The 11,353-nt window shown below is 41.1% G+C and overlaps 2 protein-coding genes across 6 annotated transcripts in view; one reads left to right on the top strand and one right to left on the bottom strand.

Annotated features, from left to right (window-relative positions):
• The first annotated feature begins 736 nt into the window (after positions 1 to 736).
• On the top strand, positions 737 to 8,126 carry LOC138964486 (perlucin-like). Its single transcript, XM_070336457.1, has 5 exons — positions 737 to 929; positions 1,361 to 1,485; positions 4,575 to 4,665; positions 5,269 to 5,494; positions 6,513 to 8,126. Exons 1-5 carry the CDS (start codon positions 833 to 835, stop codon positions 6,553 to 6,555), a joined length of 582 nt encoding a protein of 193 aa, XP_070192558.1. The 5' UTR covers positions 737 to 832; the 3' UTR covers positions 6,556 to 8,126.
• A 222-nt stretch (positions 8,127 to 8,348) lies between these two features.
• Positions 8,349 to 11,353, bottom strand: part of LOC138964484 (glutamic acid-rich protein-like) — a 266,503-nt gene continuing 263,498 nt past the window's right edge. For all 5 annotated transcript variants that reach the window (XM_070336452.1, XM_070336453.1, XM_070336454.1 and 2 more), the window contains one exon: positions 8,349 to 11,187. In XM_070336452.1, coding sequence (XP_070192553.1) covers positions 10,994 to 11,187 — 194 coding nt within the window. In that variant the 3' untranslated portion in view covers positions 8,349 to 10,993. The remainder of the gene's footprint in view (positions 11,188 to 11,353) is intronic.

Below are 11,353 nucleotides of genomic sequence, written 5' to 3'. Positions count from 1 at the left end.
GTTTTGGACCTGGTGGGGATGAATTCTTATTTCGGTTGCGCTTTCAGTATGCTTGAAATGAATTTGTGAACGTTTTTATAATAAAATTGCCACAGTAATATTGGTGAGTGAGTGTGTGTGTGTGTGTGTGTGTGTGTGTGTGTGTGTGTGTGTGTGTGTGTGTGTGTACAGTGTGTGTACAGTGTGTGTGTGTGTGTGTGTGTGTGTGTGTGTGTGTGTGTGTGTGTGTGTGTGTGTGTGCGTGCATGCGTTATGTGTGTGTGTGTGTGCATAAGGTTTGTCTAAGACATGTATGCAGAATATAAATGATTCCACTGTTGAAAATGACATTTAATCATTTCAAACAAACTTTCAACTGGGCAGTTGAGCTTTACACTTGTGGCATTATGTATGTTCAAGCATAATATAATAGGACCCTTGGATCATATGTAAAAGCTTGGATATGTATGCTAATTTGTACAACCTGAAGGGTATCTTCAGTCAGATCATAAGCCACATACTGTACAACCTGAAGGGTATCTTCAGTCAGATCATAAGCCACATACTGTACAACCTGAAGGGTATCTTCAGTCAGATCATAAGCCACATACTGTACATGAAGTCCAGGGAAGGCCTGAATTCAGATCAGAGGTTACAGTGTTCCAAAACAAAAATAAGGTACTTCTTAGTACCAAGTATTTATCTTTGTATGACTTGATTCTTCAGCTTTCGTCCAAATACTGATAGTAATAGTACTCATGACCTAGTTAGTAGACGATAAGCCAGATCAGAACAAACTGTTATTACGCAACAGCCAAAAACAAAGTATTTAGGTGGCAGCTTGTGGATATGCATGCAGTGCTTGTTCGTTGTTGTTGATACTTCAGCTTGTGAAATGTCCAGTTTACCTGTCTTCTTCTTTGTGGCAGTGTGCTTCCTGTTCACTGGTGGTGAGTATTGCTTTCATGTCTACCTTTAGTCTATTTTATGCACATAGACACACCCTGCACACACACACACACACACACACACACACACACACACACATGCATGCATGCACGCAGACAGGTGTGCTCGCATGTACACTTGCTGTTCGCTTATGGTGAGTATTGCTTTTACTACCTTTAGTCTATTTTATGGGCATAGACACGCCCTGCACGAACACACATACACACACACACACACAAACACTCACACAAACACACACACGCATGCATGCACGCAGTTGGGTGTGCTCGCATGTACACACGCTAGCACGCACACACACGCGCACACAAGCACACACACAAACACTCCCCCCCCCCCCCCCAACACATCTATTGCTGAAAAATTAGATTAGGCTGACAAAATCTATTCATTTCTTAATGACACACCACAACAGGCCATGCTGAACGGGGAGCTCGGCAGATTGCAGGGGACGTGTTTTGTCCTCCTGGATTCCAGAAACTTCTGGGGCGTAACTGCTACGGACATTTCACCACTCCCTCCACCTGGACAGAGGCCTGGGTAGGTGTTTTGTTTGCTGTAGTGAGTGTTTTTACAGTGGCACCCCCCATTTTAAGACCCCCAAATTTAAGACTCCCTCTTTTTAAGACCTTGTATCCTCAGACTTTTTGTTCATGACCTTTTGTAAAATAACCCCCATTTTAAGACTCCCAAATGCACAAGCAACTGCGAAGGCAAACAAAACCTTAGGCATCATCAGGAGATCGTTTGAGCATCTGGATAGGGAGGTGTTTGTACAACTCTACAAGAGTCTTGTCAGGCCAATCCTTGAATATGGGCATTCAGTATGGCAACCACAGCAGAAACTGCTGTGCAAGGAAATAGAGGACGTACAGAGAAGGGCTACCAAACTGATATCGGCTCTCAGTGAGAAAACTTACCCAGAACGACTTGCTGTACTCAAACTACCGAGTCTCGAACACAGGCGTCTCCGAGGTGACATGATCGACCTCTACAAGTATATGCATGGGATCTACGACACAGGCAACCCGAATTTCCAGCTGGCCGAAACCAAAGACACTAGGGGAAACAGCCTCAAGTTGTACAAACCATTTTGTAGGCTGAACGTTCGGAGCTGCTTCTTCGCAGAAAGGGTGATTCCTCACTGGAACAGTCTGCCAGAAACAGTTGTGACAGCACCATCAGTGAACAGTTTCAACTGTATTTGGGGAACATATTCATTACCATACTCTGGCTCGTATGTATGTGTGTACGTGTCTGTGTGTGTGTGTGTGCATATGTGTGTGCGTGCGTTTGTGTGAAATTATTTACTCTTTCGCGATCCGTGGAACGTCCCCTTTTAAGACTCCCCTAATTAAGACTACCTCCTTTTTAAGACCCTCCTTTCTCAGATGTTCTGTTCATTGACCTCCATTTAAGACTCCCTCCCTTTTACAGACCTGATTTTCTTAGATTTTTAACCTTTGCCGGATGCCGCTTTTGACTACACACGCCCGACGATGCGGGTTTGTCTGAACCCATACATTTGAAAGAGGGTTTTTACCGTTTATTTCTCTAACGACGATGCGGGTTTGTCTGAACCCATACATTTGAAAGAGGGTTTTTACCGTTTATTTCTCTAACGACGGGGTGGGTTCAGGGAAACCCACAGCGCTACTTCAGTGGGTGCATCGAGTTTCTCCCTTCACCGACTTCTTGCAGGGGAGGGAGAGGGGGAGGGAGAGGGGGAGGGAGAGGGGGAGGGAGAGGGGGAGGGAGAGACTGAGAGAGACTGAGAGACTAAGAAAGAGAGAGAAAGAGAGAGACTAAGAAAGAGAGAGAGAGAGACTAAGAAAGAGAGAGAGAGAGAGACTAAGAAAGAGAGAGAGAGAGACTAAGAAAGAGAGAGAGAGACTAAGAAAGAGAGAGAAAAAGAGAGAGAGACTAAGAAAGAGAGAGACAGAGAGAGAGACTAAGAAAGAGAGAGAGACTAAGAAAGAGAGAGAGAGAGAGACTAAGAAAGAGAGAGAGAGAGAGACTAAGAAAGAGAGAGAGAGAGACTAAGAAAGAGAGAGAGAGAGAGACACTAAGAAAGAGAGAGAGAGACTAAGAAAGAGAGAGAGAGAGACAAAGAAAGAGAGAGAGAGACTAAGAAAGAGAGAGAGAGAGAGAGACTAAGAAAGAGAGAGAGAGAGAGAGACTAAGAAAGAGAGAGAGAGAGACTAAGAAAGAGGGAGAGAGAGAGACTAAGAGAGAGAGAGAGAGACTAAGAAAGAGAGAGAGAGAGAGACTAAGAAAGAGAGAGGGAGACTAAGAGAGAGAGAGAGACTAAGAAAGAAAGAGAGAGAGAGACTAAGAAAGAGAGAGAGAGAGACTAAGAAAGAAAGAGAGAGAGAGAGACTAAGAAAGAGAGAGAGAGAGAGAGCTTGCTTGTTTGTTTGCTTAACGCCCAGCCGACCACGAAGGGCCATATCAGGGCGGTGCTGCTTTGACATATAACGTGTGCCACACACAAGACAGAAGTCGCAGCACAGGCTTCATGTCTCACCCAGTCACATTATTCTGACACCGGACCAACCAGTCCTAGCACTAACCCCATAATGCCAGACGCCAGGCGGAGCAGCCACTAGATTGCCAATTTTAAAGTCTTAGGTATGACCCGGCCGGGGTTCGAACCCACGACCTCCCGATCACGGGGCGGACGCCTTACCACTAGGCCACCGTGCCGGTAGAGAGAGAGAGACTAAGAGAGAGACTAAGAAAGAGAGAGAGAGACTAAGAAAGAGAGAGACTAAGAAAGAGAGAGAGAGAGACTAAGAAAGAGAGAGAGAGAGAGACAAAGAGAGAGAGAGAGACTAAGAAAGAGAGAGAGAGACTAAGAAAGAGAGAGAGAGAGAGACAAGAAAGAGAGAGAGAGAGAGAGAGACTAAGAAAGAGAGAGAGAGAGACTAAGAAAGAGAGAGAGAGAGAGACTAAGAAAGAGAGAGAGAGAAGAAAGAGAGAGAGAGACTAAGAAAGAGAGACAGAGAGAGAGACTAAGAGAGAGAGACAGAGAGAGAGACTAAGAGAGACAGAGAGAGAGAGAGAGACAGAGAGAGAGAGACAGAGAGAGAGAGAGAGACAGACAGTCAGATAGACAGTCAGATAGACGGATAGACAGACGGATAGACAGATAGACAGACAGACAGACAGAGCAACTGACAACAGACATACAGACAGAGAGATACGGAGAGACAGACAGAGAGACAGACAGTCTCTTGGAGACAAACAGGCAGACAGACACTGTTCCGCCTCTTTGGTAATTATGGGTGTAGCAGAACCCGCGCCGTCGGCAGAGGGATAGTTACAATCACTACTACTCTTTAAAAGTATGGGTTTGTGTGAACCCGCACCATCGGTAGTGTTTATGTAAATTATCATAATCAATTAATTTTAATGTTTTATCATGTACACACTAAAAATTTGCAGACAGAGAGCAAATTAGGTGTGTGAGAGATACTTAAAATTTCAAAACGATACCTTTAATGGTTCCAGAGTTACAATGATTTTAGTGTATCTCTGGGTACAGGTGAACCCAGGAAGCACGGCAAAGGTTAAAGGTCGTAGAAGGCTCTGTTCCACTGTAGAAAAGTAAAACTTGTTTTGTGCAGACATTTTGCAAGAGTGCAAACACAGAGCTGCTGACTATTGACGATTCTGGAGAAAATCAAGCGGTATCTCAGTGGATCACAGCCAAGTCAAGTGAGTAACAGGACCTAGTGTGCTATTACTTTTGGAATATAACATCCATCAATTACGACGTGTAAGATGTCTTAAATGAAGACTATACAGTGAGTGCTGTAGGATGTGAGGCTTGTCATCTTATTCTCTATCATTTCCTTATTCCTAAAACATATAGACACGCTCAGAAAGTTAAAAAGAATAGAGAAAAGCGCGCTTTCCTGTGAAGCGCAATATGCTACTGCGCTATACTGGCTTGTCACGTCAAGTGATCAGCCAGCCGGCCGCGGGTAATTGGGGAAAGCTTTTGTCGTGAAATGCCGCAGTGCGTTCAGTTTCATTCTGTGAGTTCGACAGATTGACTAAATGTATTAACTTCGCTTCACGAGACTTGTTTCTCTCTGTTTTCAGCTGAAAGAAACGTGAACATTAATTTTAAGACATGAGCTTTTTAGAACTTTCTAAATTTTGACTGTGGTAGACCTAAATGAAACTAGTTTTAAGCATGGCTATTGCCATGTAAACTGAGAAAGGAAACAGAGTTGTATTGGTCCCAGATACACACACAGGTAAAAAAGACGATTAAAAAACAAAAACGAATACCAAACCAATCACTGTTTTCAGCCACTGACAAAGCAGTGTGGCTGTCTGGTAACAGCATGATGGGTCACTGGTCGTGGGCCAATGGTCACGGGAGCTGGCTCGCTCTATCTTTCACCTCTTGGGCCCCTGGTCAACCTGCCACCCCTCCAGGCCAGCAGGATGGAACGTTCCAGTGTCTGGTGGCGGAGAACGGTCAATGGAGACCCGCATCATGCCGACAGAGCCACGCCTTTGTTTGCAAATACGAGTGAGTAGCGAGAACATATGTGCACCATTGTTTTTACTTCTTTTATGTTTGCTCTTAGATTCATTTATACATGTATCAGCTTTATGCTTGAGTTCAGATACCCTATGTCATATATTGAATGTCACAAGAGAGAGAACATTTTTGCCTTTTCTACGAAAACAGTCGATCACTGTGGTCGAAAGTATTTTAATGCGCGTTGCATGGCTGTTTTCCATAAATGTTTTCTGTTTTACAATGTGCCATCACGTACTGATACTTCCTGGAACTTGTAGAAATTCAGCTTTGAAATGGGAGTCAGTGAGAACCGCAAGGTTCGTTCAAATTTTGCACCAACTAAAACCGCATGTTTCTTCAATCAGAGGCTTCTGTCGACAGTGTCCAAAGTCGCAGAAATGGCTCCGTATGTGCAAGAAATACATGCATCGTAGCCAGTGTGTGTCCGACATGAGATTTGTGCATGAATTTTTTTTATTTTTTATACATTTAAAGCCCCAGCTGAAAGGTACTTGTTTTTTAATTTGTTCTTCAAAATCAGCATGAAAAAGGAGGCATATCAAACCACAGCTTCATTGTTAAGTACATGTACAGTCGAACACGAGCTTTATAAGACCTCCAAAAACCTGAGAAAATCAGGTCTGAAGAATGGAGGGAGTCTTAAATAATGGTTTTTAGTGTGAACATCGAACGCAGAAGAAGAAGAAGTGTGATCGACAAGAAGAAATAATTTAGGTTATGAACAGAAAATCTGAAAAAGTAATTAGGTCTTTAAAGGTCTTAAAAAAGGTGGGGTTCCACTGTTATTTCAAAAACAAAATTGAGATTTCAGAATCCCATGACTGACGTTTCTTTTGTCTGTTCTGAAATTAAGTGCTGTGGAATGCATCATTATGTGGGCAGGACGTCATGTGCGTAAATACGAGAAGGTATAGAGACAGGTATATATGTGTGAAATCCAGTCAAATATTTTGTTGCACTATGATATAAAACCCTAGTACATGTACCTTGTTGCTGTCAACAGAATTGACGGTCTTGTGAGTCCTGACGGTATGATTGCTGGTTGAGACGATTCACTTCTTCTTTGTGCTGCATCACTGTGCTGATTACAAAAGACTGCGATCTTGAACAGTGGCTGTTTTTGATTTTGGTGTACAATTTGTATGGTGAGTTATGATGGAAATATAATCGGTACCTATATTGGTCATTTTATATGATTTAAAAATTCATCTTAACCACTTGACTGCCTTAGGACGGGTATACCCGTCATGCGCTTGTGCAGCCACAGCGCCTTAAGACGGGTTTACCCGTCTTCTCCGTTCCGGGATTTTCCAGAAATGCTATGTCACTGCTGACACAAAAATAGCAGCCAATGGCTTGGTAGGATACCTCATTCTCATGAATAAACATAAATGGTGACGCGGTTTTGCGTCTGAAGGCTATTTTCGGCCTTGGCGACAGGGTAGGGGAGAGAAATCTCGACTCGTCAAAATGGCTGACGGTGACAGTCGACCGGGCCCTAGTAGGGAAAAACAAAGCCGGACTGACGCTACAGGCGGTGCAAATGATTATGGATACTGACAGGGGAAGGACGATTCGTTGGAAACAGGTAGATGATAGTGATTATAATTCTTTCTTGGAGCGAGCAAAACAGCCACCTGTGTTTGATCCCCAGGCACCGGAAGTTGCGCCGGACTGATTTTTCAAAAGTTCATATTTAAACATCATTATAAGCCAAACTAATTATTATTTCCATGATTAGACACTAAAAACAGATTCTTGGTTCAATTTCCCTTAAAAATAACATAGGTTTTACTTACCTACCTACTGCCAGTTTGGAGCTAGAATTTTTTGTGAATTATTACACCCCGAACTCCAATATTCCCTGGCAGTCAGGAATGCACATACGCAAGTTTTGATTGGCAGCGAAAGGGTTAAAGCCCAGTGTACATTTTGTTCCACTTTTGTTGCTGTATTCAGTTGAAGGTTCTCTTTTTTCTGATCTTGTTTGAACAGTTACGCTGTCTGTGTCAAAAGTGGGTGTGTTTGTTCGATTTATTTGTCATTTACTAATGCATTTTTTTAATGATTATTCTGTGTATCATTTTCGTTTCATTGATTTTACTTATGAATTTTCCAATTCATGATCAATCAGGCAATGCTGTTGTGGTAATCGGGAATGGACACCCAGTAGATACATGAGCTGAAGCCGAAAGGGCGACTCTGTTGAGCAAGGGAGGCAAATGAAACATTTTCTCGTTTCAATACTTTACAAGAGTTGTCTCCCTTGACCGCCTCCAACTTCTCCCTAGCTTACTTTTACTAGCTGTCAGTGCGAGTCCTTTTTTTCCTGAAGATGTTTGCAAGTTAGCAAGGTATGTAGGAAAGGGTTACTTTTACCCTGTTAGATTTGATTTGATTTGATTTGACTTACTGACACACACACACACACACACATACTGAGAAACACAACAGTAAACAATTGTTTTGTGTTGAACTTCTTTATAAACACATTATTCTGCTATATTAAGGAGATATAAAATTGCTTGAGGCGTAGACAGAAAAATCATTTCTCAATTTCTTTTAGATATGGAAGCTTATACTTCTGGAAATAAGAAGCAAGCACAATGGGATTTATTTAATTCTGCAAAATTCCAAAATATGTCAAAACTGGTACAATTGTGAAAGTGATATACCTGTGGATCTGTACATTATAGTAACAACATCAAGGATTGGACATTCAAAAGGCATCGTTAGGTAACTATATACACAGAAAGTAAGTAAAAAATGATAGTAAAAACATTTAACACAGGAAGATCAGAATGCTAGAATTTAATTGGTACACATCTCTGGGTAAGAAAACTTTCCGAGTGCAACAGCAACAACAACAGTAAGACACTGAGAATGATTCTGGAGGCTGTAGATGAGAGAATTAAAAAACAAAAACTAGTGTGATGAGTTTCTGGTTTACCAGTGAACCTAAGTTGGATACTTTCATGGGTTTTTGTACTTCACTATGACATATACTGGTGACACAGACAGGGGGGACAGACAATGTGTAACTAAGGGTCGACGCTGAATTGGTGATGGGTTGAAAAAGACCAGGACAAAGTGTTAAGAAGGGTTGCCTGCTGGAGAATCTGTGGCTGAGCAGGATTATTTTTTTTCGCAAGGTTACTTATTGATCAACTTGCATTGTATAATACTGTAATTAAATTTAGTACAGTATTTGGTGAATGAATGACATGAAAGTACAGCTGTGCCTGTGACAAAAGGGCAAAAAGGGCAGGGGCTATATTGTTTAATTAAAAAACAAAAAAATGCTTCTACAGCCTTTCTCGTGCAGACAACCCACACATACATTGTCATCGTGTTCCAGATGGACGTGTATGTTTGTTAACACTTTCTACGATACGGAGAGATAAAAAGATACCTGCAGGTAAACTGTGGTCGATCGCTAGCACCAGACATCAGTGACTGGTAGGCCCTTAATTTCAGGTAAGGGCTGGACGGAATTGCTTGGAATCTTTTGCTTTACTATGTACAAGAACAGTGGAACCCCTCTTGTAAGACTTCAACAAATCAGTTCTTAAAAGGAGGGAGTCTCTTGAAATGTAGGTAAATTTACAAGGTTATGGACAGAAAATCTGAGAAAGCAAGATCTTAAAAGGGGTGGGGGAGGGGTCTTAAATCGTGGGATCATAAAAGAGAGGTTCCACTGAACAATTGTCAGGGTGGGCCATAAAAAGTGTCCACATTTAATTTGTTAATATTTTTCCTGTAAAGTGATATTTTCTTTTCTGTTTCAGATAGAATTTGAGACAAGCATCTTAGAATTCTTTTAAAGCCTGAATGGATCGCATTCCAGTACAGGAAAGGACCAAAATCGTTGAACTTTACTTTGCTGCCAATTCTGTGGTTCTCGCCCAGCGCGCTTTTCGGAGAGAGTTCCCTGGCACACACTGTCCATGTGCGAGAACTGTGAAGCGCCTCGTGGATAAATTCAGGAACACTGGTAGTCTCGCAGATAACAATAAAGGACATAACCCTGAATTTATCCACAGTTCTCGCACATGGACAGTGTGTGCCAGGGAACTCTCTCCAAAAAGCGCGCTGGGCGAGAACCACAGAATTGGTAGCAAAGTAAAGTTCAACGATTTTGGTCCTTTCCTGTACTGGAATGCGATCCATTCAGGCTTTAAAAGAATTCTAAGATGCTTGTCTCAAATTCTATCTGAAACAGAAAAGAAAATATCACTTTACAGGAAAAATATTAACAAATTAAATGTGGACACTTTTTATGGCCCACCCTGTACAAGGAGCAGTAATAACGAAGAAACAGAAGTTAAGACAAAGTGAGCGGAAAAAAACGTGAAGAAAATTTCCAAGAAACTGCTCAAGGCATTATAGTTTACAAACTGCATCTGCTAGGTCGAGAACAAGACATAATTTTTTTTCTTTTTAAAATGGCACACATTCATTTACAACTGACAGTTTGGAATGTTTTCTTTTGTGTGTGTAAAACAGTGTATACTTTCTACATGTGCACATTATTTTAAGTATTTTACATATCACAGCAGAGCTTACAAATTAAGCACACATAAAATGTTTTGTGCAAAATGTACAGTGATTTTATTTTTTCATCAAGTGGTGTTTCAAATTGTTTTAAAGCAAAATATGGCAAGAAACGATAAGAATGGTAGACTTTGATGTTCAGGTGTGAATATGCCTTTAGAAAACAACAAAAACAGTCTTAAAATACATTAAAAAAAGCTTCAGTGAACAATTCTGTGAAATTTGGTTTCAAATGCTGTGATTATGACACATATGTAAACTTGGAATGCTTTGTCTCAAATGCTGTAATATGACACATGTAAATTTGGAATGCTTTATCAAGTAATATGCTTGTATGAAGCTCGTTCAGGTAGTAAAATGTTAGCAGAGGTGAAACACTGATAATAAGTTAGATTACATTTGTTTTGGGGTACAAGTAGAAATAGCGTTAACACCAATAGGGAGAACTTTTACTCGAAATCTGTTGTGCAAACTTCATTCCCTGGACTCACTCCACCTCATTTCTTCTTAAACCACTAAATATAGCCATAAATCATACACATACTTATAAAACAAATCAGATATTTGTCTAAAACTGTAACTCATCCTGTGACCAAAGTTAAAGAATGCCAAACAAGCTCAAATCACAGCCTTTTGTGTTATCCTTTAACTTCTTGTGAAAACAAATCTAAAATTTGTCTTTATTTCAAGTTTGTTTGATCTCTGCAGACTTTTTACTCATTCTGTGATCTAAGGTAAAGAATGTTAGACAAGCTCAATTAATTCAGTCTTTTGCGTTCTTCTTATTTGGGAAAAATAACAGATATATCTTTATTACAGGCAAATATTTGTCAACACCTTTAAATCAGTCTGTGATGTAAGTAGTATATATTTTTTAGAAATCACAGCTAGATTTTTTTGCGTTTTCCTCTCACTAAGAAGTAACAAGAATCATGCAGTGGTTGAGGCAGCTTTGACAGGCCACATCTTCGTGCGGCCATGTTCGAACTCTCCTTCGCCTTCTGTGTACACTTGTTTCTTGTACTCCACCAGAGCTTTCATGCTGAGCGGCTCCCAGTCCGACCTGTAACGTTTCAGCTGCATGGCGCTTTGTATGGAACGACCACGCTCTCGGCTCGAGTTCACTGCAAACACAGAATCAGAAGTATTATATAAACAAAATTGGGATATAACAAAATTACACGTAAGGTATTTCATGTACGGTAAGCAACAAAAAACAAAACAAAACAAGTCGCGTAAGGCGAAAATACAATATTTAGTCAAGTAGCTGTCGAACTCACAGAATGAAAG

Source organism: Littorina saxatilis, linkage group LG4, assembly GCF_037325665.1.
Source record: "Littorina saxatilis isolate snail1 linkage group LG4, US_GU_Lsax_2.0, whole genome shotgun sequence".
Taxonomy (NCBI): Eukaryota; Metazoa; Mollusca; class Gastropoda; order Littorinimorpha; family Littorinidae; genus Littorina; species Littorina saxatilis.
This window is presented reverse-complemented; position numbering and strand designations above follow the sequence as displayed.

Coding starts and splice junctions, on each gene's coding strand:
- LOC138964486 (XM_070336457.1), top strand. CDS start 833: ATGCAGTGCTTGTTCGTTGTTGTTGATACTTCAGCTTGTGAAATGTCC. Junction 4,666..5,268: donor GTGGATCACAGCCAAGTCAA/GTGAGTAACAGG, acceptor CACTGTTTTCAG/CCACTGACAAAGCAGTGTGG. Junction 5,495..6,512: donor GCCTTTGTTTGCAAATACGA/GTGAGTAGCGAG, acceptor TGCTGTCAACAG/AATTGACGGTCTTGTGAGTC.